This window comes from Staurois parvus, unplaced genomic scaffold (genome assembly GCF_062004578.1).
Source record: "Staurois parvus isolate SC_StPar_1 unplaced genomic scaffold, SC_StPar_1.0 ptg001051l, whole genome shotgun sequence".
Classification (NCBI taxonomy): Eukaryota; Metazoa; Chordata; class Amphibia; order Anura; family Ranidae; genus Staurois; species Staurois parvus.
Genome location: NW_028318847.1, coordinates 4,917,228 through 4,944,884, shown reverse-complemented (window position 1 = coordinate 4,944,884; position 27,657 = coordinate 4,917,228). Strand labels below are relative to the sequence as shown.

The 27,657-nt window shown below is 41.1% G+C and overlaps 1 protein-coding gene across 1 annotated transcript; it reads right to left on the bottom strand.

The window, feature by feature from the left end:
* Nucleotides 1–145: 145 nt before the first annotated feature.
* Nucleotides 146–27,657, bottom strand: CCDC85B (coiled-coil domain containing 85B). The gene is made up of 2 exons (XM_089658097.1): nt 27,510–27,657; nt 146–4,199 (listed from the first exon to the last, which is right to left on the bottom strand). Exon 2 carries the CDS (start codon nt 3,879–3,881, stop codon nt 3,276–3,278), a length of 606 nt encoding a protein of 201 aa, XP_089514223.1. The 5' UTR covers nt 3,882–4,199; nt 27,510–27,657; the 3' UTR covers nt 146–3,275.

Here is a 27,657-nt window from a genome sequence, read left to right as displayed (position 1 = left end):
CCCTTCTCGGGGGCACTGCAAAGGAGAGTGGCAGGCTAACATTTCATATTGTGTGTCTGCGTTTTTTAATAGCATACATTTACTGTCAGTCATTAAAATGTATAAACCAGCAACACAAACTATGATTTCATCAAAACGTAGTCACTTATAAATTCCCAAATATATATTTATTTAAATGTGTGTAAAGTGTGCAGAAATTAAGCTTTTATACACATGTTTTATCTACAGAGAATAATTAACAGGTAACAAAGTTGAACTGCTTTTTACATACATAAAGAGCCAGATTTATAAAACCTGGAGGAAAGGAAAGTGTCTGTGTTGCCATAGCAACCAGTCATGTTCTGCTTCTCTTTGCTGTGGGAAACAGATGCTTTTCTTTCTTCCTTTTTTTTCTTTACAAAGGAGACGTTTCCATTCTGATTATAATGGCTGAACAAATCCAGGCCCAAAGCCTGGGTCATGTCCCTTTTGGTCTATTTTAGTGTTTCCTGCTTATTACCATAATGCACTCCCCATTACAGCAAATATTTACTGTGTACCTTTGGTATATGGCAGTTTATCTTAGGATTCCCATAAAGTGTGTGGATAATATTTTAGTTCTGGGCTTCAGGGTCCATTGGTGGCAACCAAATAGGCAATGGGTGTGATACTGTGTGCCTGAGTGGCTGGGAATACTTGACCGTAAAAGAAAACTGATGACATCACAACTATTTAAAAAGGTAAGTTTAAGCTAAAAGATGTGAGAAAAAAACGCTCAATTTTGTTGTGGTTGGGGAATTGAAGTTAAGGGCAAATTTTCAGAGCATCCAAGACTTCCACTTTAATGCCTAAGACACTTTATCCTTACACTAATCTACCCCTGGACTCAGCCCTTACCTAACTAACCATTTATTGTGCCATATTCACACCTCCTGCGCTGGGAGTTTTTGCATGTACAAACCGCTACAGTGCATTCAATAACCCTGACCTCTTACTATTCATCAGTGCTTCACAGTAGCAAACAATAGTAGCCTTGCCCCTGTAAGAAATATATGTATTACATACTGAGGTCCACTGGTAAAGAATTTGTGTTTCATTTTTTTGGTTTACTCAGTGCTTGCAGAGTGATCAACCAAAGGTGCATGGCTCACTGGATCATAAAAGACTGGCAATTGATATAAGAGGGTAGTTAAATATTCAAGTATGATCTGAAGCTTTCCAAGCACTGACAAAACTTGCACGAGGAGAGTGGTACAGGCGGAGGCTGATATGTGCCTGCTACCATAGATGTGAGTTTGTTGCTCAGTCCAGTCATATGGTTGACTGTCCTCTCATATTTATTGCCTACTTAGAAGAGCTCCATGCCAGGTAAAGTGATTTAATGATTGATAGCACCTGTATTGAAAAGGCATGTAGTGCTCACTGACTGATCACCCATCAGGCACAAAATACCTACAAAAAATTGTAAATCACAGGGATGACATGACCCGGTTCTGGCACCTGGATTTTTACAGCCCTAGCCACCATAGACCGCATAATGCTATCTTTTCAGGTACCTGCAGAATCTTGGCACAAAGTAAGACTTATAGGACATTATTTACGATTTATCTATTCCTTGTGAAATGCAGCATAAGAGTTTGTCAGATCTCTGAAATCACACAAATACTAAATTTGCAAGACCAATGCCATATATCTGCCTAGACTGTATCATATCATGTAGCTCTAAGGGTCAGTTCACACTACCGACAGAAAATAATGTTCCCTTTTCTCTTGGGGGGAGTGATAACAGCTTCCAGCAAAGAAGGGGGGGAGGGGGGCAGTGCCTTGTGGGTTTTTTTTTACAACTTTTTCTCCTTTTTTTCTAAACTTTAATAAAATGTCATAAAGTGACATTGCATTCATTTCTATACATGGCAGCTCAGCTGCCATGCATACAAACAGGGTAGCACAGAGACCTGCGGGGCAGTGTGCAAAAATGCAGACGTTATATTTTTCTGCATCGTTCTGCCCCACAGCTGGAAGCAATTGTGAACAGGGCACACAGAAAAACGTTGTTTTCTGTGTGCCCTTGTGGATAGCTGCATCTTCCTTATGCAGAAAAATGCAGCTCGCTTCACAAGTGTGAACCGGCCCTAACTGGCCAACTGTAGGTTTATCTTCTCAATACCACATTTCCTTCATTGTTCTTAAAAATATAGGAGCAGAGATAAGGCTGTCAGTCATTTTCATGGATTTAAAGAAGCCTTCCTGTCAATGACATTCTTATCTATTTGTCTGGCAATGCATAAAGACAAGAACATATCTCACCAATAAGAACAGACAGTGAGACATCTGCCAATTCTTTTCCCCATCACTGTAGTGCTGGGATTCACATTTATCACAACTATACATAAATATCTTCTCAATTCGCCCACAGGGGATGCCTGGTCACTTATGATAGTCAGGAGCACTCATTATCACCCCCTTAAGAATTCCATACATGGTCTGATTTCAGGCATTGCTTGCAAAGACTAGTCCATGTATGATCACCCTATACTTTTAGGCATCTCCCCTGCAGGCCAGAGACAACCAATTACACCAAACCAGACCATTTTCAGTGTCACTGATGGCATGTCATGGCTATTATTGAAAATAACACAGGTACATTTTGTTGCACAGTGGGAGATGAGGACTGTTGTGATAAAAGACGTATTCAAATGCATAGCTGCCATATAGCAGCAAATGTGGAAATATGATGAACAATTAAAAACACACACCTCAGATACATCAGAACTATAATCTGAGACTATAAAATGTATGTAGAGAGATTATGTAACTATTTTATCTGTAAATATACAGAGATCAGTGCATGAGATCAGACACTGAACTATCGCCCACCTGTATGCATACAGAGACATTGTACAATGGCTTGCCTGTATACATACAGAGGTGACTGACTGTGAGAAGAGATTGTACTGTCTTTCCTATGTATACCTACAGAGATCATTGACAAGGTAGAATGTGTACTATCTATTATCTGTATATATACAGCGACCAAGAGCAGAAATTGTACTAGCTCACAGCCGTGTACATATAAAGTATTTGTTCATCAGCTTATTTACAGAAAAGAATACATGGCTTCAGGTTTTTGTGTGTACAATATATACACGAAAAAGAGTGTATGGGTAAAAAGACCAAGCTGTTATTCCCAGATTCCCCCCGCCCTTTCAATGGCCTTATGAATCCCAATTTGGAGGCCAAAAGTCTTTGTCATTCACAGCCATATACATTCAAGAAAATGGTATGCCAAACCCCTTTCAGTCATCAGGGGAACAAACAACATGCAGTTGGTCTGGACTCCCGACACTGCCTGTACTGGAGCTCCCGTCGCCTAAGTCTCGTGGTCCACAGGGTAAAAGACTAAGCTCTGATGAAGCCACGGGGCTAGCATGGTGCCTTATGGAGGCCCCATCTTCTTCTAGAGCCAGAAAAACTTCAGACAGACATGTGTTTTCCCTCACAAGCTCATCCTGCCGCCTCTCCAGTTCAGCCAGTTTTTTAAGGTACCCACCCAAGTCTTCCCTTAAGACTTTAGCTGCATGGTAGCCAAATAGTTGCCACTCACTAGCTAGTTTCTTGCTTTTTAATCTGTCATCATCCAAGAAGCAGCAGAGGTCTTTCAGCTCTCTATTCTCTTCCTGAAGACGATGGTTAACTTGTTTCAACTCACGAATCTCTGTCAAGTGGCCTTGCAGCTGGCGGTTGACCTCTTTTATAAGACGACCCCTTTGAATAAGAGCTGCCATTTTTTCTGCTTCCTCTTCTCTTAGCTTCCTGACAAGTTCCTCTTTGCTGTGAGACAGCATTTCTTCATCAGTCATCTTGGAGAGGTCTCGACCCAGTAGACCACATTCCTCATTCATTGTGTATATCCTCTGTGCCAGCTGCCGTGAACAAAATCTACAATTTCGGTTTTGGCCTCTTAAAAGCGGTATAAAATATTTTCGACCAAATGAGAGCAAGTAAATAGAAAAGTCATAAAAGGTTTCTAGCCTAATAAAGCTAAGCCCAGAAGTCCTTTTACTGTCTGACAAGTTGATGAGATAAAATATGAGATTATACTCCTTCACAGACCAAGAATTGGCCTGACTTGCTTTGATCTTGCTAGGTGTCTATTACCTTATCTTTTTGTTCATGTTCCTCATTTTTACAGAACTGTATCCAGAAAAGCTTGAAAATATCTGGATAAAAGAATAAAATGCATTAATCAAGTACATGTGTGAGTTTACAAATTCATTTTAATGAAGCTAATTGAAATAGAGCACATTAACATTGAGGTGCAAATCTGCATACTTATCGGAGATAGAAAAACTTTTTGCCTGGTAAAGCTAAGCTACGCAGCTATAGAAGGGCCACTTCATCAACCATTGTGGTAAACATTTAAATGTCACTTGTGATTATTTTTTAACAGTTTAAATAAGTCCACTCAAAAGATTTCATTCAGCTGAGTTGAGAACTCTATTGGGGCTGATCACCCACTGGCTTGTCCAAAGACTGCATTACCCTGTACCCAATCCTTCCATGTCCAGCCATGGCAAAATCGCAAAAAACATAAACACACTCCAGAGCGCACTGGCCTTGTGAAGCATGTAAAGCTACTTTAATATAAAAGTGGCCTAAAACACTCACAATTTAATACTGAAAAAGACCTATCTGTCACAAAATTCCAAAGTCCAATCTACACAATGACAGAGTTTCTACAAGCATTAGGACTTCAGAACTTCAACCAGCATAAGCACCCTACATTTTTGGGGATTGCCCCCTGCATCAGAATCCCTGCTTTTCGAAACCCCCCCACTAAACTCCTGTAGGAGAAAAAAAACTTCTTTAAACTTACAGTATGCATGAAGCCTAAAGGGTGAATGCCCCATAAATGTAGCAATCTGGAGCACTCATCACAGTCATGGTAATTGTGCTGATTGATTGATGCTTCATATGTATGTATACATTTCCTTTGTATTTATTGTTTATAGCTAATTCCCAATCTAGTCCATGAGCAGCAGATGGTAGCGAAGCTCTGCGATTAACATTCAAGTACCTTTTTTGGAGTCTTTTGGTGACATCCTCCATGCATATGGTGTCCTGAGCAGTGGTTGTATCATTTTGATAAAGTTTTCAAATTGCATACCATAATCTTACTCTGCATACAATTATACACAGGCTAAAGCACAAGCCTGGCAGCACCACTGCCTGGTATAAACCAAGCAAGGTAGGTATCTTGTAAGACATATTCGCATCAGGGGTACAGAGTTCTGATCTTGCAGTAGGGTAGATTTCATAGCTGGTATTCTGAAGACTAAATAATTGAACCTATTAACAACTACTCAAAACTCAATAATCTGTTTTGGGTAAACTTAATATAGAATATCCGTTTATTTTCTATCAACAAAATAAGTAGAATTGGTTAAAGCAACCCTGCAATGGGGAAAAGGTACTAAGCTAAAATAACTGATAGATAACAGACACAGTAAAATTTAATATCTTAATGTTCTTGTCTCAATATTCTATATGACTTCAGAAATATCCCACGTTCCAGGTATGTTCCAAGCACATAACTAGGCACACACTTAACTCTTTGATCGCCCTTGATGTTAATCCCTTCCCAACCAGTGTTATTAGTACAGTGATTAGTGTATATTTTTAGCACTGATCACTGTATTAGCATCACTGGTTCCCACAAAGTGTCAGTTAGTGTAAAAATGTCTGACGCAATATTGCTATCTTGCTATAAGCCGCTGATTGCTGCCATTACTAGTATAAAAAATACATTTTAAAAATTCCAGTATATGTACCATAATTTGTAGACACTATAACTTTTGCGCAAACTAATCAATACACAATTATTGGGATTTTTTTTACTAAAAATATGTAGCAGAATACATTTTAGCCTAAATTTATGAAGAAATTAGATTTTTAAAATGTTTTTATTGGATATGTTTTATAAAAAATATTGTTTTTTTTTTCAAAATTATCAGTCTTTTTTTGTTTATAGCGCAAAGAGTGATCAAATACCACCAAAAGAAAGCTCTATTTGTGGGAAAAAAGACCTAAATTTCATTTACGTACACTGTTGCATGACTACGCAATTGTCAGTTAAAGTATCGCAAAAAATGGCCTGGTCAGGAAGGGGGGTAAATCCTCTGGAGGGCAAGTGGTTAACCACTTCAAGTCCAGACACTTTCTCCCCCTTCCTGTCCAGGCCAACTTTCAGCACTATCACAGTTTGAATGACAATTGCGCAGTCATGCAACACTGTACCCATATTAATTTTTTTGAGACAGATAAAACTTTATTTTGGTGGTATTTATTCACCTCTGGGATTTTTATTTTTCTGCTATATAAATGAAAGTCCAAACATTTTGAAAAAAGAAGTGTTTTTCTTATAAAATTTTGCAAATAAATAATCTCTCTTCATAAATCTTGGCCAAAATGTATTCATCTATCTTTTTAGTAAAAAAAAAAAATAACCCAAATTAGTTTATAACCAAATTTTTCCAAAAATGTTTTGGCATTTTTATTTTTTATATTATTATTTATGTTTTTGTTTTTTTTTTTAACATACTGTCACCCTAGCAGTACAGTATCACCATAGTGGCACTGTACTACTTGTGGGGGGGTGATGAAGATTTTTTTTTTTTTTGCACTGATTGCTTTTACACCCATAAAGGCTGTAAAAGCAATCATTTCTCCTTCTCTCTGGCTGCATTCTTGCAGCCATTGAGAAATACTGTGCGTGCTGTGATTATTCACAGCTTGTCACATAGTACAAGGCTATTGTGAATATCCTTGTATCATGTGCCCTCTGTGATCATTCACAGATTTCACTAGTAGTAAGCAATGATGTCAATAGTGACATCTTGCTTACTACTATTTATGTGATCACTGATTGGCCAATCAGTGATCACATGATCGGGACCTCACACAGAAGTCCCATACAGCGATCAGTGTCCAGAGGACACAGCGGGCACCAGATCGTGGTGCCGAGCGCTCCCAGGGAGTGCACACAGGCAGGGAGTGGGGAGGACGTTTATAAATGGCCACCCGCTCCTGCAATGCTCCCGTCCAGACGTTTATATACATGGGCCAGACGGGAAGTGGTTAAAGAACTATACTCACCTTGGATCCAGCAATGAAGCATCCTAGAGCTCCCTGCCCAGTTGGTGACATCTTTGGGCAGCCGGCTTCCAGGTCATGATTGCTGGCCACTTTTATTGGCCAGGTGGAGATGACTTCACTCCTGCGCATGCACGGGAGTTCAGTCAGGTTTGGCATTGCCAAAGTTGCACAGTGAACTTCACCTATGTGGCTCACTGTACAGGGGCAGACAGGCAGGTAGGTAACTCAAATGCATTACATACGTCGTGAAGCCTGACTGGCAAAAAACTCCCAGAACATTGCTAAGTGAGGCCTAGTCATTACTGCTCAGCTCCACCGCCACAGGAGTGAGCTCTCAAACACTGAGCTCAGGGCTACTGCATCAGGAGAGAGGAGGAGAATGTGAGGGGGTTTGAATCAGAGAAGAGCTCACTCCTGTGATGGTGGAGGTAGGCAATAACGACTAGGCCTCACTTAGCAATATCCTGGGGGTATTCCAGTCAGCGCATTCGGAAGGTACGCATGTAAATGGCCTACACCTATTAAAAGGACATTATTCAACTTTAGTCAGAGCTGCATAGTTTGTTTTTATCTGCAGACACCCCTTATCTGCATAGGCAGTTTTTTTTTGTACAGGTGAACTAACCCTTTAATAGATAACTGCACTATGAAGAAACACCACCCAGTATCAAGCCTTGAGCCACTTTGAAATAATTAAAAAAATAAAAAAAAACATTTATTTAACCTCAGCCAGCGGTTCATTGTGATACAAGGCCTGCAGTCTTGAAAGCCTCAATGGCAGCTGCATGTCTATGAGACAGCCTGAGGCCAGTTTTTGCAGCTATACCTTGGTGCTGTAATAGGAGAAGCATAGTAAAGAACTGTCAGCTTTGGGCAGTCCATGGACTACAATGGAACAATTTTATATGTAACTTACTGCTTATCTAATGTTTACAAGACAGGCCAAGGCTTCCTACCTCTGGTGCTGTGCTTCTTTCTAAGTGCCAGTACACTGTCATGGGAACGTGAAAGCGCAGAGCCCGCGTCCTATTGTTTTCACTATATATCTAAAATAAATGGCCGCTTTGCTGGTCTATCTAAATCACTGGTGTCAAACTGGCGGTCCTCCAGCTGTTGCAGAACTACAAGTCCCATCATGCCTCTGCCTCTGGGAGTCATGCTTGTAACTGCCAGTCTTGCAATGCCTCATGGGACTTGTAGTTCCACAACAGCTGGAATACCGCCAGTTTGACACCCCTGATCTAAATCTACTACTATAGCTTTGATGACAACAAATATTGAACAGAAAATATTCCAACAGTTAGGTATTTTTTTTAAAGTCACTTCGGTGTTGAAATAACCTTGTTTATGGTATTTGTTATGTTAGGCAGACATGCAAATATCAGGCCTAGACTTGCAGAAAGGTCAGGGCCTTCACAGAAACATTTTTACAAGGTAACGGGCTGATTATCTTTCACCTTCTCACCACTTTTTAGGCAACATTCACCCATTAGCTGTGAGTCTCTGGTAGTTTTAGGCTCCATGCACACTGAGCTTAAAAAATGGCCAGTTCCCTTAGCAGAAAAAAACACTGATTTAGGTTCCATACACACTGGCGTTTTTATTTAAGCTCTTAAAAGCTATTATTAGCAATTTCTAGAAGCTAAATAGTGTTATCCTATGTGTCCATGCACAATACGTTAGGCTATTAGCATTTTTTGAGCTTCAGCTTTTAACAGCAGAAAAAAAATATTTTTTGTAGAGTTTTTTTAGCATTTTTCCAGTAGGAAAAAAAACGCGTAACACTCCTAAATGCTGCTAAAGCGCTCCTAACAGCTTTTTTCTAGCTTTTGTTTTTCTCTACATGTACTGGAAAAATGCTAATAAAACACTAATGCTCCTAAACACTTCTGAATGCTACTAAAAAACGCAATTACTAGTAGTTTTTATCCAGCGTTTTTTGAGCTTATAAAATATGCTAGTGTGCATGGAGCCATAGAGGGTTCTTGTACACAGGCGAGTTTGGGAGAGTTTAGTGTTTTTTCTGCTAGAAAGTTCAAATCAAAATACGTAAACCAGAAGGGTGTTTTTTCCTGCCTCTAAACACTGAGCTTAAAATATGCCTCTAATTGTCCTAATGTGCATGGACTCAGGATAACACTGAGCTGCTTCTACAGGCAAAACACAATACTCCTGTAGAAGCAGCGATTTATAAGCCAGTGTGCATGGAGACTTACCAACTCCTTTTCTTTTTAGCATTTTACAAGTGTTTTTCAGTGTTTTTGTGGACTTGAGAGTTTTTTATTATCATTTTTAACCAATAGAAAGCTAGTAACCAGGGGGAAACAAAACCTGTGATATGTGCATTTTTGCATGTTTTTCAGGCACTCACATTGAAGTTTATTGGGGTGAAAAATGCCTGAAGCTTGCAGATTAACCAGTTCCTGCCTGGCCTATTGTAATATGACAGCCGGGCAAGACTGTTGTCGTTCTGGGTGGCCGTCCGTCTGCCCCATGGGCGCGATCTGTCACCCGCTGAATCCACTGGACACAGCCAATGACAGATCACTGTACCGTCCTGCTGCCAGTACCATGTGATCGCTGTGACCAATAACAGCAGATTTAATGACAACTGTAAACAATGAATGGCTGCCTTTCATGCCATTCATTGTGTACAATTGTTAGCTGTGATTAGTCACAGTGATCACATGGTACCGACGGGGACAATCACAGCCCACAGAAAATCACAGCTAATCACAATACTTACTGAATGAATAGATTTAATTCAGTAAAGTGCTTGCTTATAGCAATGAAATTCACTGCTACAAGCAATAAAAAAAAAAAAAAAAAAAAGAATACTGATCACTTCCCCAGAGTAGTACTGTGTTACTATGGTAACACTGTATTGCTCTGGTCACAGTTTGTTTAAAAAAATCCTAAAAGAATGTAATAAAAAATAAATAAACAACAAATTAAAAAAAATTATTATTTTTTTCCATACTGTCACCAGTCAGTGTCCTTGATCACTGCCACACCATTATATGATGACGCTGTACTGCACTGGTGACAGTATATAAAACAAATTGTGAAAAATGTTTTTTTATATGTCTTCATTTTCCAAAAAATGATGACTAAAAATTAAAACTTCAAAAAACTTGCCATGCCTTTTACTAAATACCTTGGACTGTCTGCTTTCCAAAAAAGGGTCATTTGGGGGGTATTTGTACTGTCCTGATATTTTTGGGCCTCAAGAAATTAGATCATCAGTACATCAAGATTGATCGATTTTCAGATATATACCATAGTTTGTGGACTCTTTAACTGTCCTACAGACTAAATAATATACACACACCAAAAAAATTTAGCAGATTACATCTTGGCCTAAATTTATTACGAACAATTATTTATTTGCAAAATTTTATGACAGAAACGAAGAAAAACACTTTTTTTTTCAAAATGTTTGGTCTTTTTTTGTTTATTTAGCACAAAAATTAAAAACCCAGTGGTGATTAAATACCACCCAAATAAAGCTCTATTTGTGTGAAAAAAAAATTTAAGCAATTTTCTTTGGGTACAGTGTTGCATAACCGCACAACTGTTATTGAAATTGAAACAGCTCTGAAAATTGGCCTGGGCAGGAAGGAGGTGAAAGTGCCTGGTATTGAAGTTTTTAAAGGCATAGTTTACCTTTACCATAAAACATACCTCCTGAAGTCTGACTGAGAAACTCCCAGAGATGGCACCGTCCCATCCTACCTTGTTGCTAGGACGTTGTTAAGACACTGCCAGCCCTTACTGTTCACCTCAACCATCACAGAACCAAGCTCTTTCTCTGATTCAAACGCCTCTCTCATGCACTTTCTCCCCCTTGAAGCAGTAGCTCTGAGCATTAGCATCTCAGCATTTGACAGCTCTGAGCATCTCAATATTTGACAGCTCACTCCTGTAATGGTGAAGGTGAACAGTAACAGCTGGGAATCTAGGGAGGTCTAGGAAACGCAAAATTTCTGTAAAAACATACTAAAGTCAGTTTTAGGGCACACAAACACAATAAATTACCCACATTTTTAGTAAAATATAAAATGCAAGGTTGCACTGAGTAAACACAGTATATACCCAACATGTCAAACCTTACGTTTGTGTGGGCCCATCAAATGGGAAACAAACTTCAGTACCCTATATTTTCTATAGGTGACGCTTCAAAAGCCCCCCCCTATAGGTCATCTGTTTAGCGTTATGCTGGTGCTAGATTTATTGCTCTCACTCCAGCATGCACGGTGATATGTAATATGTGTATCACATTAGACGTTTTCATGCGTAGGCGCCCTTGATGCGTGTGTTTATGCTTATATGTGAGGGGGGCCTCAACATTTTTGGGGGGGTTACTTGGGTGTAACTTTAATTTTTTACCATTTACATTTTTTTCTTTCTTTTCATAACATAGGAGGCAAAAAGCAGCACAGTGGCCAAGTGGTTAGCACTTCCTCCTGGCAGTACTAGGGTTGTTGGTTTGAATCCCAACCATGGCACCACCTGCCTGAAGTTTGCATGTTCTCCCTGTGCCTGCGTGGGTTTCCTCCAGGTACTCCGGTTTCCTCCCACACTCCAAAGACATGCTTGTAGGTGAATTGGCTCCTGTCTAAATTGGCCCTAGTATGTGTATGTATGAATGTGAGTTAGGGACCTTAGATTGTACACCCCTTGAGGGTTAGGGACTGATGTGAATGTACAATATATATGTAAAGCGCTGCATAAATTGATGGCGCTATATAAGTACCTGAAATAAATAAAAGTCCCCCATGCGATGATGTTTTGATGACAAGTTCTCCTTAATGAGACATCCAGATCTAAAAGACCCTGGATGTCTACTCTGTGCTTTACTGAATGTAATGCAATTCAGAATGTAGGTACACTAAGCCCCCCACACACACACACCGCTGTCAGGTCTGTACAATGTATGGACCTGGCAGCGAAAGGGTTAAAAGTAGCTTGCGGGGATGAGAGACCTCACACCACTAGCTCAACAGCTGGAGAGGAATGTGCACAGCCCCAGCCTTCCTTCTAAGGCATGCCACTGACGCATTTCACCAGGGTTTAGACCTTGACCTCTATGACTAAGTCCCGTTGGGCAGGGTGAAATGCACCAGCGGCATGGCTTTGTAGAAGTGGATGTCGAGTGTTTGGAGCTTCAAGCTACATAATGCTCAGATGTGAATGGGGTCTTACTATTCCACAGGGAAATGACACAGTATAATGACAGAGTGTGTTCCCTGGCACTCAGAACAGTCAATATTTAAGCCTCATGCACACAGGATGTTTTTCCAACTCTCCTAGAATCCTTTCCTCCTGGCAGCAGCATTTTGTCAGAAAAAAACGCTTGACAGATGTAAAAGGGTGTAACGCATTTAGGTGTTAATTCATTTCATTGGCCAGAATGACAATATTCTGGCCAATAAAATTAACTAATGGTCAATCGCTAAATGCGCCTAGCACTAAGGCTACTTTCACACTGATCCTCCACAAAAACACAGCAAAAATGCATAGGCGCTTTCTGAGCGGTTTTAAAGGACATGTGACTTAAAAACTGCTCCAAAAACGCTTCACAGAGGCGTTTTTTTTAGCGTTTTTCATTGATTTCAATGGGAGGAGGTGTTTCTGGGGCATATTTTTTAACTCACCAAACATGTCCCAAAGATGCTGCAAACAGGAGTTCTTACACCGTAAGCGCAATGCCTCAGTGTGAAAACATACATAGATATACATTCACATGTATAGGGAAGCATTTTTCTTGAGCCTTTTAGGTGCTTTTTTTTTACGCAAAAACACTTCAAAAACTCCTCAGTGTGAAAGTAGCCTTGAGCACATTTAGATGCATTTACAGGCATTTTTTTGTTGAAACTCCACTGCTCCTGGATGCACTGGCAATGTTTTTTTTCTGCCTCTAAACCAGCAATGGGCAAACTACGGCCCGCGGGCCGTATACGGCCCGGCGGACCTTTTAATCCGGCCCGCGGAGCTAGGCTCCTCTCACAGTCCGCCCTGAAGACCGGTGTAGCAAAATCTGTCTCCTATGAGGATCTGTCCCCCTCGACGTATCTGTGCCGGAGATCGCCGATCGGCTGCTAATGCCTGAAACTGGCACATGCGCAGATACGTCGAGGGGGACAGATCCTCATAGGAGACAGATTTTCATGCCACACTGGAACGGCGCGGACACGGCGAGAGGAACGCGCGGAGCAAAGGTAAGTGAATTGACACAGGGGGGACTTGGGGACTTAATATGGGGAATGAATTACTATAGGGGGGATGAATTACTATAGGGGGGATGAATTACTATATGGGGGATGAATTACTATAGGGGGGATGAATTACTATATGGGGGATGAATTACTATGGGGGATGAATTACTATAGGGGGATGAATTACTATATGGGGGATGAATTACTATGGGGGATGAATTACTATATGGGGGATGAATTACTATGGGGGATGAATTACTATATGGGGGATGAATTACTATGGGGGATGAATTACTATAGGGGGGATGAATTACTATGGGGGATGAATTACTATATGGGGGATGAATTACTATATGGGGGATGAATTACTATGGGGGATGAATTACTATATGGGGGATGAATTACTATATGGGGATGAATTACTATGGGGGATGAATTACTATGGGGGATTAATTACTATATGGGGGATGAATTACTATGGGGGATGAATTACTATGGGGGGTGAATTACTATGGGGGATGAATTACTATGGGGGATGAATTACTATATGGGGGATGAATTACTATGGGGGATGAATTACTATATGGGGGATTAATTACTATGCTTACTATGGGGGAATATTACTATACTTACTATGGATGACACATACACATCATTCATCTACTCTTGGTCCGGCCCCCGGGTCCAATATATGAACCCATTGCGGCCCTCAAGTCAAAAAGTTTGCCCACCCCTGCTCTAAACTCTTCTAAAAACCTATGTGTGTATGGACACATAGACGAACATGCAACGGCATTTAGAGGCAGGAAAAAAAAATGCCAGATGCCCCTAAGAGCAGCTGAAAAAATATCCAGTGTGCCTGAGGCTTTAAAATCAAGGTGGTATATAGAGGGGCATATTTCCTAAGCCACAACTGAATTCTTGTTGTGAATCACATAGAAAAAAAACTATATATGTTGTTTTTCTGCTTGGTAGAGCAATGGGGTCCCACCCCTTAGGATCCGTTTACATTGGAACGTGGTGCAGGAGACCCACATTTCGTGTCGGTTTCCCACACCGTGATCTGTAACAAGTGTCAGTGCAAAGTTAAGGAACAGGCAAATGTAGGTCCCAAACACTGTGCGTTTGCCAGCACCATATTGCACTGGATTGCATGCTACAAAAGTACCATATATTCTGGTTGCAGTGCGTTGCCACTACTTCTGGTGCGGTGCGATTTCAGCCCATTCAAAATTATTGGGCTGAAATTGCACTGTACGGAACTGCATGTTAACCGCAGAGGAACTATACAGCGTTCTGGGATGACTCACATGCAGTTCCTAGTGTGAATGGGCCCTGCGCATTTAAAAAATACAAAAGGTTTATCATGTGCTTTTATATGCATTTCTCTGAGTTTTTGCACATAATATTACATTTGGTTATTATAGTACTCATGTTGCAAAAACATACCAACGCATATCAAATGAATGTGAAAATGTGCAAAAATGCGCAAAAACTGCATTAAAAGTAAAGGTGTTACTGGGGGTTAGCCTGCACAATAACAGAAAAGTCAAAAATATCATATTTCTGCACACTTGTGAATTCTTTTTCCTATACAGTTTCAAAGAGCAACATAAGCTATTTCACATAAAGCATTTACAGTAAATCTATATTTCAGTTATAGTCTGACACAGATTAAAGGATAAGGTCACCTTTCATTAAATAAATAAATACATGATTTTGCAGGTTAAAAAAATGTGTATTTATTATTTTTTACACTGAAGCCTGCAAAGCATTTCACCCACCATCACTGGAGTGTAGAGGCAATGTCAGGCTCCTGCAGTACAGTCATCTGCCTGAACCGACATATAGGCAGACAGTTACTGAGCTGCAGAAAGAGTCAATGAACTATGATGGTGCTGAACAATGTGCTCATAGTTCATTAAAAACTAGAAGTCATCTGCCATGGTGGCAGACAGGATTTGTAGTTACTTCATTAAAGCGGAATTCCACCCAAAAGGGGAAGTTTCGCTTAAAGATTGGTCCCCCACTCCCCATTAAGGATTGGAACCTTTGGGGAACGGGTACCCGAAATTGACAGGTACCCGGTCCCACTTCAGCTATGATCGCCTAGGCGATTGGAAGCAGAAGTTGTCCTCCTACCCTCCATCCCCGTAGTCTTCTGGGACATGAGACAGGTTCCAGAAGATGACGGTGCCATTCAGGAAGCACAGCGCTACTCGCGCATGTGCAGTGGGCACCCGGCTGTGAAGCCGCAAGCTGTCATAGCCGGGTGCCCACACTAAAGATGCCGGCGCCTGGAATACAGGATGGCCGGTGAAACGGGCTGCGGCAGGGGCACCGAGGGATCGTGGGACAGCTGCTGACTTTTATGTATTTACAGAGTGAGTGGAACTCCGCTTTTAACCTCTTGAACTCCAGATGATTTACCCTCCTTCCTGAGCAGGCCATTTTTGCAATACGGCGCTGTGTTACTTTAACTGACAATTGCGTGGTAATGTAACGCTGCACCCAAATTAAATTTAGGTCCATTTTTTCCCACAAATGGAGCTTTCTTTCGGTGCTAATTGATTGCCTCTGTGTTTTTTATTTTTTGCACTATAAACAAAAAAAGACCGACAATTTTGAAAAAAAACCCAGTATTTTTACGTTTTGTTATAAAACATATCCAGTGAAAAAATTTTAAAAATGTAATTTCGGCATAAATTTAGGCCAAAATGTACTCTGCTACATGTCTTTGCTAAAAAATATCCCAATATGTGTAAATTAATTTGTTTTTGGTGGCGATCAGCGACTTATAGAGGGACTGTGGTGGGAATTCTGACACTGGGGGGGGGGGAGGACTTGGTGCCACTGACATCCCCAGTGACACTAATACAGTGATCAGTGCTAATAAAAACCACTGACAGTGTACTAATGACACTGGGCAGAAAGGGGTTAACATCTAGGACGATCAAAGGTTTAACTGTGTGCTGTTTTACAAACTGTGCTGTGTGCGTATTACTGTGTAAGCATGCTGCTTTGTATTGCTCTGCTATGCAGAGCAATACAAAGCAACATGCTGGAGCTAACAGGAGAGAGATCTGCATTGTTTACATACAGACCTCTCCCCTGTCAGTGTTCTCCAGCAAAATTGCCGGCAGGGAATCTCTGCCTGGGACTCGGTAATAGACAGCTGTAGTTGCCAATGGCGGCGTGGGTAGGGACGGTGCGCGCGCCCCCTACCTGGAAATGCAGAATCACGTACAAACAAATGCATTTGTGTACGAGATGTGACAATTTCATTCCTGGAATGGCCAGTAGATACACCTTGCAACACACTTTTCCAGACGACTGTGCCACTGCCAGAAATATTCCTGGAATTAATTTTCCAAAATGCTGTGCAGTATCTTTGTCGTAGCACTCTGGATGTTCAGAATATCATCAAATCTGTGTCCTTTTAAGGCATTTTTAAATTTTGGAAACAGCCAAAAGTCGCAGGGTGCTAAGTTAGGGGAATAGGGTGGTTGGTAAAGTTTCGGAATGGATTTCTGGGCCAGGAACTCGTGAACACAACGCATCATGTGTAGGAGCATTGTTGTGGTGGGAGAATCCACTTGTCAGGCCAGAGTCCCGGTCTTTTCCTCCGAACAGATTCCTGTAACTTTTTTCATCTTCCACATTTGCATCCGGCCTTTGCATTTTTGGCTGCCCACTTCTTATGTCATCGTGGACACCTTCTCGCCCCTCCCTATACCGCCTATGTCATTTAAAAACACTTGATTCCTTCATGGAATGTTCACCATAAGCCTGTAGTGTAAAGTTTCGCACTTTTGCCAATTTTCAAGTAAAATTTTATATTAATCCCCTGCTACAGATTCCTGTCACTTATTTTCCACCAACAGCGCAATGCACACATATGTTATTTCATCTACTAAGCCTTAAAGACTGAGTCAACTGGTCTGTGAACAAGGCAAGTGCAAGTTATAACATGTCAGAACACACTTGAGTGCAAATGGTTTTGTGACTCACCACCTTATGCAGGCCATAGACGGTTTGTTTATCGGCCAATTTTTAGTCTGAAAGAATAATCGGCCTATTTTTACACTGTTAGTGGGGCAATGGCATCGGCCGATTTTCGCGGTTCCTCCTCATTTCGTTTATTGGTCATGCTGGAAAATTCGTGAAAAACGTCCAATTTTCGCAATCATTGGTGGCAACATCGGTTTACAGAACGAATGATGTTTCGTTTTTCGGACGAAAAATCGGCTGTTAAATGAACCGTCTGTGGCCTGCATTAGTGCTATGCTGCGGACATTTTGGGAATTAAATTGTCACACCTCATACATGAGCCATAATTGTTAATCCAGCATCGGTGGTCATTTAAAGTGCTTGTAAATCCTTACATATATCCAGTTAAGTGACTAGCCTCAGGTGATGCACAGAAATGAAACAAATCCTCCTACATAAGTTGTACCTGTTTTTCTGCAGCCCTCTTTTCGTCACGGCCTCCTGAAGCACACATTTTACACAGCATGTCATAGCTCTACAACAGGGGTCTACAAACGCTCCAAACAAAGGGCCAGTTTACCATCCTTCAGACTTTAGGGGGGCTGGATTGTGCCCAGTGGGGATAAAAATGTCCAGGAGCCTGGCATCCGTGAGAGTAAACAATGCCTCAGGTGTGGTGTTCAGTTGCATAGTGCATGTGGTCAGTAAGAGGAGGAGTAGTGCCCGCCATTGGTATTACAGAGAAGAATAGTGCCCCATCATTGGTGGGAGGAATAATGCCCAATCACTGGGAGGATTAAGCCCCACTGGTCGGGGGAATTAAGCCCCACTGTTGATGTCAGTGTTAGGAATAGTGCGTCAAGTCAGGAGAAATAGTGCCTCAAGAGCACTAGCAAAGGGCTGCAACCAGCCCTTGGGCTGCAGCTTGGGGACCACTGCTCTAGAAAGCAGGGGGTGAGGATATGACCTTACTCACTACAGGGCACAGAGCTGAATGTAGTCTGAGACCTGAGTGGAGGGAAAGTACATACCCCCCTCTACAAAGTCTCATAGGGAAACATTCACAGCTGATGCTGTCAATAATTTTCTGTGTGCTGTGGAGTGGGTAGACCCCAGGATTCTGTGGTGTTGGCATTAACAGAAGTGACTTATGCAGATAAAGAGACAGCAGGTAGGAACCACACTAGGTGCTTTGAATTGAGGCAAGCACACACTGTAGAGGGATATGCTTTGTTCATTTATCATTTTAGAGGTTTACAACCACTTTAAATAGGCCTGTTTGACCGCATCCTTACAACGCTATAGCCGAATGATGGCTACAGTGCGGTTGTCCAGTTCCAGATCAGTGCCCTGATGATCAGTGACCTACGGTGCCACCCACCAGTGCCCAGCAGTGCCACCCACCAGTTCCCATCTGTGCACAGCAGTGCCACCCATCAGTGCCCCCCATCAGTGCTGACCTGCAGCTGTGCCCATATAAGTGCCCGGTAGGCAAGTGGTTAAATAACGCAACATGCAATTGTCTTCGCAGTGAATCACAGAATGTATTTATTCTCTACACAGAGATAACAGAGTAACAACACCAAGGACATAGGGCTGCAAAGTACATGCTGTGGGACAAGCAAAATCTAGGCACAGTAACTATTATCATAAAACTGATAAAACTGTTTGTTAGGGAAAATGATTTATTTATCAATAGCTGGACAATTACCAGCAGCCCACTGAACTCAACAAAAAGCCACATCTCTGTCTGATTTAGCATATATACTGTAAATGTGGTTAATAGTCTTGATGAACCAGTCATCTATATGGCATAGGTCATGCTGAAAACAGAAACACTAACAGTGGAAATCACATCATGAAGGACGTGGACCTTATCTGTCACCTTTTATTATCCACTAGTTGAATACAATGTCCAAAGAAACTATTTCAACCAGTTTCTGGCATTCTAGGTCTGTAATGGCTAGGCCAATATCGTCACCATGTATACAAGCAAATCCTTTCATGACTTAATTAATTATATATATATATATACAGTAAACTTTAAGCAGCTGAAGTAATATGGAAATCTATTTTCAGTGACCTATAAAGAAGCAGGGCCAAGATTGACCTGTGCAGGAGAAAGTTCAGAATAAACATAAACTTCGGTGAACTAATCTAGATGCGCTGACTGTTTCGATGTACAGCTTTTCACAGCTTGAATTTTCCCCTGTGGCGTGTTTCAAGTAAATGTAAGCCATAAGTGAATGATATTTAGTTAGCTGAAGTACTGTGTATCATTGAAAACCATTTTTAAAAGACTTTAAAAGCCATTTTTAAAGACTAACTCCGGCCAACTAATAATCTCTTGCAGTGGATCTACAGCAGGGATCTCCAAACTTTCTAAACAAGGGGCCAGTTTACTGTCCTTCAGACTTTTGGGGAACCGGCTGTGATCAGTGGGAGTAGAAAATGTCTTTGTGTCAATGGGCGTAAACAATGCCTCACCTTTGGGGTCAGTGGGAGGAATAGTGCCCCTCTGTTGGTGTCATTGGGAGGAATAATGCCCCATTGTTGTTGTCAGTTGGAGGAATTGTGCCCTATCGTTGGTGTCCATGGAAGGAATTGTGCCAAATTGTTGGTGTCATTGGGAGGAATAGTGTTCCATCACTGGTGTCAGTGAGAGAAGTAGTGCCCCATCTTTGGTGTTAGTGGCAGGATTTGTGCCCCATCACTGGTGTCAATGGAATGAATTGTTTCTCAATGTTGTTGGCGTCATTGGGAGGAATAGTGTCCCATCGTTGGTGTCAGTGGGAGAAATTGTGCCCTATCACTGAGGTTAGTGTTAGGAATTATGCCCCATCCCTAGAAGGAATAGTGCCCCATCATTGGTGTCGTTGGGAGGGAATAGTGTCCTATTGTTGATGTCAGCAGGAGGAAATGTGCCCTTTTGTTAGTATCATTGAGAGGAACTGTGCCCCATGGTTGATGTCATTGGGAGGAATAGTGTTCCATCATTGGTTTCAGTGGGAGAAATTGTGACCCTTCATTAGTGTTAGCAGTATTATGCCCCATTGCTGGTATCAGTGGGAGGAATTTCGCCGTATTGTTGGTGTCAGTAGGAGGAATTATGACCCATCGCTGGTGTAATTGAGAGGAATTGTTCCCCATCGTTGATGTCAATGGAAGGATTAGTGCCCCATCCTTGGTGTCATTGAGAGGAACTGTGCCCCATCGTTGGTGTCATTGGGAGGAATTGTGCCTCATAATTTGTGTCAATGGAAAGGATTGTGCCTCAACATTGTTGGTGTCATAGGGAGAAATAGTGTTCCATCATTGGTTTTAGTGGGGGGAGTAGTGCCCCATTGCTAATGTCAGTAGGAAAAATTACGCCCCATTGTTGGTATCAATGTAAGTAATTGTGCTGCATTGATGCTGTCAGTAGGAGGAATTGTTCCCCATCGTTGATGTCAATGGAAGGATTAGTGCCCCATCCTTGGTGTCAGTGGGAGGAATAGCGTCCCATTGTTGGTGTCAGTCGGAGAAATTGTGCCCCATATTTGGTGTCAATGGAAGGAATTGTGTCTCATCATTGTTTTTGTCTGTGGGAGGAACAGTGTCCCATCATTGGTGTCAGTGGGAGAAATTGTTTGTTTTAGAGGTAGGAATTATTCCTCATTGTAGGTGTCTGTGGATGTAATAGTGCCCAAGGGCCGGATAAAGGCAAGCAAAGGGCCACAGTTTGGAGACCACTGGTCTAAGGGAACAAAAAAAAAAAGGATTTACTTAGCTAATTATCCGTTCCTCCCTGCAGCTAGACTGGTCCCTTCTGCTTCTTCTCCCCTGCACCCCAGTGGTCTAGAGTCCTGACATCATCAAAATCAAAGCAAGGTCCTTAGTCCTGTCTTGGATGTGATTACCCCGAGGGACAGTTCACCTCAGGAGCATGGACCAGCACCATCTGCCTGAAGAGCAGTGGATCAAGCAAGTAAAATGGTTTGGCCCCTGCAGTGTAGGTGTAGTCCCATTGCAAAGGATAATTTTACATTTTCCCAGAGTTGGGCTTTAACAAAATACGTTTCATATTTTTTTAATGCTTTGTTACATCTTAGCACTGCTTATCTCTGCTTATCTAACTTCCAGTCTACATGCATGCAGTCCAGTGTTGACTGCATGGCATTTCTCAGGGCAGGGTTTTCTGATAGTTCCTGATTACAGCGTAATGTGTTCTGAAAAGACCATATATAGTCTCCATCGGAAGTCCATGTGACAAGGCAACTGGGAGACCAAGAAAGAACATTGGCTGCATATCACAGGAAATGTCTGAACAAGGACCTTTTATAGTAGGATCACCAGGCATTATTTTAATGAGCCACAAAATGTAAAAATATTGAAAATGACACTAACCAGTTAAAGTTATATATGAGATTATAGTAATTGGGTTTACATAGACTTGTCCAACAAAAAATATCTTCTGTTAGTGACTCCCTGTCCCACTTGAAAATAATATTAAGGGCTAAATAACAAACATGTCACACTTACCTGCTCTGTGCAGTTGTTTTGCACAGAGCAGCCCCAATCCTCCTCTTCTCAGGTCCCCCTCTGGTGCTCCTGGCTCCTCCTTCCTGCGTAGTGCCCCCAGAGCGAGAAGCTTGCTATGGGGGCACCCAAGCAAGCTTGCTCCTGAGCTGCTGCTGTGTGTGTCCATTCACACACAGACCCGCAACTCGGCCCCGCCCTCTGTCTCGGCTCACTGGCTGTTATTGCCAATGTCTCCACTGCTGTATCTTCCAATCAGAAGGGAGAGTCCGCAGAGAGCCAAAGGCTGAATTGCGATGGGGCTCAGGTAGGTATTAGAGGAGGCTGTGGGGGGAACACAGAAGGTTTTTTTACCTTCATGCAGAAAATGCATGAAGGTAAAAAAAAACTTTCAGCCTTTACAACCATTTTAAGGGCCCATCTACATTCCTGTGGTGCATAATATGTGTTGCACTAAGGAAGCTGATTCAGAATAAATGGTCTGCCAACACGCATGGCCTTACACACAGGTGCCTTAGTGTACTGGGCTGCCATTCCAAATGAATGAGACTGAAAAGCAGCAATGCATGTTACATGTGTCACCGTACATTGCGATATACAGAGCCATATGAAGGATAAGAATGGAGAGGAGATACTGAAAAGTAGCAACATGTTACATGTGTTACCATGCATTACTTGTAACATGCAAAAGTGTGGATATCCGCCCAACACCTGACATATAATACATTTTGACACTTGTTCCATGCTATTACCAACCAAGTGGCTTGCTATCCAGAAAGTCATCTAACCTTTGTCCTCAGTTTTCGTATGTTGGATCTTAAGTTAGCCATACATTGTAAGATTTCTTTTGTTCAGTCCAGCAAGCTGAACAAGAGAAATCTATCGATTCCCCCATCTGCAGTGGACATTGTGCATTGACGAATCTCCACTGTTGACTATTTTATTCTGAGAGCCAGCACTCACGGCTGTCAAAATACCCAAAGAGTAGATGCATCTGACTATTTGGCCAACAATTTTCTGACTGGATCCTTATAGTTTCAATTTGAAGGATGTCAGGGCTACCCTTGATTGGCTTTTCACTGATTCATCAGGAAATTTGCTCTGCATCTTACATCTAAGAGTTCACCAAGAAAATCCATCTCTAGGCTGATATTTCTCTATTACTGAAAATCTGTCTAGATAACAAGCACACCCTGAATGTACCCCACCTTTCTTACTACAACTTGTACTTCTTTCAGCATAATTAGGGAACTCCTGAGCGGATGCCAAGTTGTAAAAATTTCACTACATGACACTTTTGGCCTTTCTGCCATAAAGACAAAACCATATTATGGACAAGGGCAGAAAGGTAGGAAGATTGTGATAAGTGAAGAACTTCTACTTCAAGCCTAAAGGCCACCATACACATTACGATCTGACTATACAATCTCTGCACAATCAACTTTAGGCTAGCCAAATACCATACAATCTGATAGTACAATCCTTTTTACAATCTTGGCTTACCAAAACTATGTAATATAAGGACAAACTTAAAGTGGTTGTAAAGGTTCAAGGTAGAAAAACGTGTGCAGCAGCCCCCCCCCCTCCCCAATACAGGCATACCTCGGTTTATGAATTTTATTCGTTCTGCGGAACTTTTTGTATTGCGAATAATTTGTAAACCGAAACGCGGATTCCCATAGGAATGCATTGAAAACCAATTAATCTGTTCCAGAGGTCAGAAAAAAGTAAATAAAAAGTCTTTTATCTGTTCAAAACTCTTTATAAAGTGCACTTTAAAGGCATAAATACTGTACAGGGACATGATTAAAAATTAATTTGTAAATGCATTGAAAACCAATTAATCCGTTCCGGAGGTCCGAAAAAGGTCAAAAAAAGTTTTATCTGTTCAAAACTCTTTATAAAGTGCACTTTAAAGGCATAAAGGCACATGATTAAAAAAAAAATCGTAAATGCATTGAAAACTAATGAATCCATTCCGGAGGTCAGAAATAAGTAAAAAATAGGTCTTATCTGTTCAAAACTCTTTATAAAGTGCACTTTAAAGGAATAGTACTGTACAGGGACATGATTAAAAAAAAAATTTGTAAATGCTTTGCAAAGCAATTGATCCGTTCGTATTGCGAAAAAAATTTGTAAACTGAGCCATTGTTTTCAATGGATTTTCATTCGTAAACTGAAAATTACACTAACCGATGCGTTCCCAAACCGAGGTACGTCTGTACTTACCTGAGCCCCATCTCGATCCAAGGATGAACAGTTCCCCTGGGTCTCTTATTTCTCGCTGGCTGAGACAACAGCAGGAGCCATTGGCTACTGTCAATCACAGCCAGTGAGCCAATGAGGGGAAAGCAAGGGGGGGCTGAGTCATGTTTCATGTGAGAGTGGACACACAGTGCAGCAGCTCAGGAGTAGGCTTGGTTGAGTGCCCCCATAGCAAGCTGCTGGATATGGGTAGGCAATTGGAAGGAAGGAGGGGCCAGGAGCACCGGCACGGGACCTGAGAGGAGGAGGATCAGGGCTACTCTGTGCAAAACAACTGTAAAGAGCAGGTAAGTATGAAGTATGAAGAAAAAAATCTGCCTTAAGGGCCAGTTCACACCACATGCAGTCCAGTGTGTTTATTTTCTGTATGAAAAACACATTAATAGTAGGTTACATGGTTTCCAATGGCCTGGTTCATACCAGTGCAGTCAATTCCAGTGCATTCCAGTTCCAGAAAAAAGTAAAACATGCTGCATTTTTTCTGCACTGAACCATACTGGAACACAGTAAAATGCATCAAAAATGCATGGAACGCACATGTATGGACATTGTTTAAAAAAAAGAGAAAAGCGCAAAAATGCGTCAAAAACGTGCATACAGAAATGCATCCAGAACACATTTGGACTGCGTTTCTATGGTGTGAACCGGCACTTAATATCACTTTAATCAACCAATTCCATTCATAGCCAATCAGTCAGGCCCTAGGGCAGCCCACACATTTATCATATATTTCATCCAACCAGCATCTTGAAAGAAAAAAAAATTATTTGATACCCCTATCCAAATATTCAATGTAGGTAGGGGAATCCTCCTGCGGTGCCATTGTGTTCTGAAGGCCTTCCCCACCGTCAGAATACAATGATCAGTGCTGCTGGCTATAGCCAGCGGTACTGATCAAATAGGAAAAACCCAACAGACTGAAATTTGTCTGGTCCCTGCTCAACTGGACGAATTTCGATCCATGTATAGCTGGATTTACACTATAAATTGATGGTTGATACAAAGGAGATTATACGGTCAGGTTTAGTGTATGGTCACTAAAGCTGAACTCCAGGAAACGTAAAAATTCTCCCTTGCAGTGGGGCTGTGCCCACATTGCATGGGTGACCCAGTCCTCTGCTCCTCTATGCTGATAGACCGGTCCCTGTAGCACCTTCTCCCCCATGTTCTAAAGCAGGGGTCTCCAAACTTTCTAAACAAAGGGCTAGTTTAGTGTCCTTACAACTTTAGGGGGGCCAGACTATAGCCAATAGGAGTAGAAAAGGTCCCAACGTCAGTGGAAAAAACAATGTCCCAGCGTTGCTATCAGAGGGAGGAATTGTGCCCCATCATTAGAAGGAATTGTGCCCCTTCACTGGTGTCACCCACATGAAAGAAAAATATATTTTTAAAATATTCTTCCCAAATATATTGACATATATTTGAAATACTACAGTTTTGGCCATATTCAATATATATATATATATATATATATATATATATTATGTTGAAATGTGTTTTTATTACAAAATAGATGAAAAATATTTTTAAAACTACATTTTAAAATATATGTAAAAAAATATAAAAAATATATGTTAAAATTACTTTTTTATATGTAAAAAAATCTGAAGAATATATTTTAAAAAATATATATGTAAAATATATTTTTCATGTGTATATATATATATATATATACACACTACATGTTGAAATGCATGTTTTATATATTACAAAATATATAAAAAATATATTTGAAAATATACTTTTTTTAAATATATTCTTTCTGATTTTTTTTAATATATAAAAAAGTCCTTTTAACATATATTTTTACATACATTTGTAAATGCATTCCAAAAATGTAGAATTGTATTTTTAAAGACATACAGTATATTTGAAAATGTAGTTTTAAAATTATTTTTCATATATTTTGTAATAAAAACACATTTCAACATACAATATATATATATATATATATATATATATAATTTATTTATTGAAATATTTTTTGAAATATATTGAATATGGCCAAAATTGTAGTATTTCAAATATGTCAATATATTTGGGAAGAATATTTTAAAAATATATTTCAAATATATTTTTCTTCCATATGGGCAGTGGAGGGAATTATGCCTCACTGTTGGAACTAGTGGATAAAATAGTGCCCCAAGGGCCAGATAAAAGCAAGCAAAGGGCCGCATCCGGCCCTGGGGCCACAGTTTGGAGATCACTGCTCTAGAGGTCTAGAGACCACTGCTCTAGAGGCCCTGATGTCATCATGACTACTGCAGGGTCCATAGCCCTGCATTGGAAATGAGGATGCTGAGGTACAGTGTACCCCCCTGGAGCATAGGGGAACGCCGTCTGCTGGGGGAGAGGGGTAAGTAAAAGTATATTTTTCAGCCCCTGGACTAATTGAGCAGTTAACCCTTACAGTACAGGCACAACCCAATTGCAATGAATAATTTGCAGGTTTCCCAGAGTTGGGCTTTAAGCCATGCAATATAAAGACCTACCTAAACTATCATATAAATCTGGATCCAATTAGGCAGGTACAACATAGTTAGTCAATCTAAAGGAGATTGTACACAAACAATTGCATTGTGTGCGGTGAGCTTAGGACACCTTGATATACAGCAAATTACAGTCCAGACCATCTTCATGAATCTGGTAAACATGGCATGTGCATTTTATTTTTTAGGAATACACTGATGGGTTGAAAAGAAAAACTGCAATTAAAAAAAGCGTAACCTGAGAAGAAATGGAAGTGATAAGAATCCAGGAAAACACGGCGTATGGGAAGCCAAGCAGATTGATTCGGCAGAAGGGAGTCGAATCAATTACATTGAGATATATAGAACCATAGAAAGGATGGGGCTGGAGAGGAGGTACCGTAACCAAGAATTGTTTATTTCTAGGATGTCAAATGACAGCAATGAAAAGAGATAAAAATGGGGCTATAGATGTGCAGCAAAACCAGGCTGTCAGTAGAAGGATGATCATGTGATGAAAACTATACAGTGCATAGAGAGATGGGCTCCAATGCAGCATGGGGTAAAGCACATAAAATGGAAGATCCTGAGCAGGATGGCCGGGGATGCAGAGATCCATCCAGGAGAGCAGATTTAATCCCACAGATGGTGATGAGGCTTGCAGTGACAGAAGGAGGGGAGGAGAGGGCAAGAAGCAGGCAAGGAATGCAAGGTGAGGGAAATGGAGAAATACAAAGAGAAAGCCAGATGCAGATAAGAGAAGGAGGAGGGGAGGGCAGGGGAGAGGTAAAGGAGAGGAATGGAAGACAGCTAAATAAAAGGACAATCATCAGGAGCAAGGAGACCAGGATGATGGAGGATGAAAATCTAGACATGGACAGGCAGATCAGGATTTGTAAAGCAGAAAAGGACTAACCTGCTCCTGCAGCTGATGGAGAGAGAGTGGAAGCTGGAGAACATGGGAAGGAGGGGAGAAGGCAGAGAAAGGGAGGTGTGCAACGTCACAGGCTGGGAGAGCTCAGGAAATCCTGTACACCACAAACTGCTGGACACTGGATGGATAT

Bases quoted from the DNA above. Each gene is read 5' to 3' on its own strand.
- CCDC85B (XM_089658097.1), bottom strand. From the start codon at position 3,881: ATGAATGAGGAATGTGGTCTACTGGGTCGAGACCTCTCCAAGATGACT.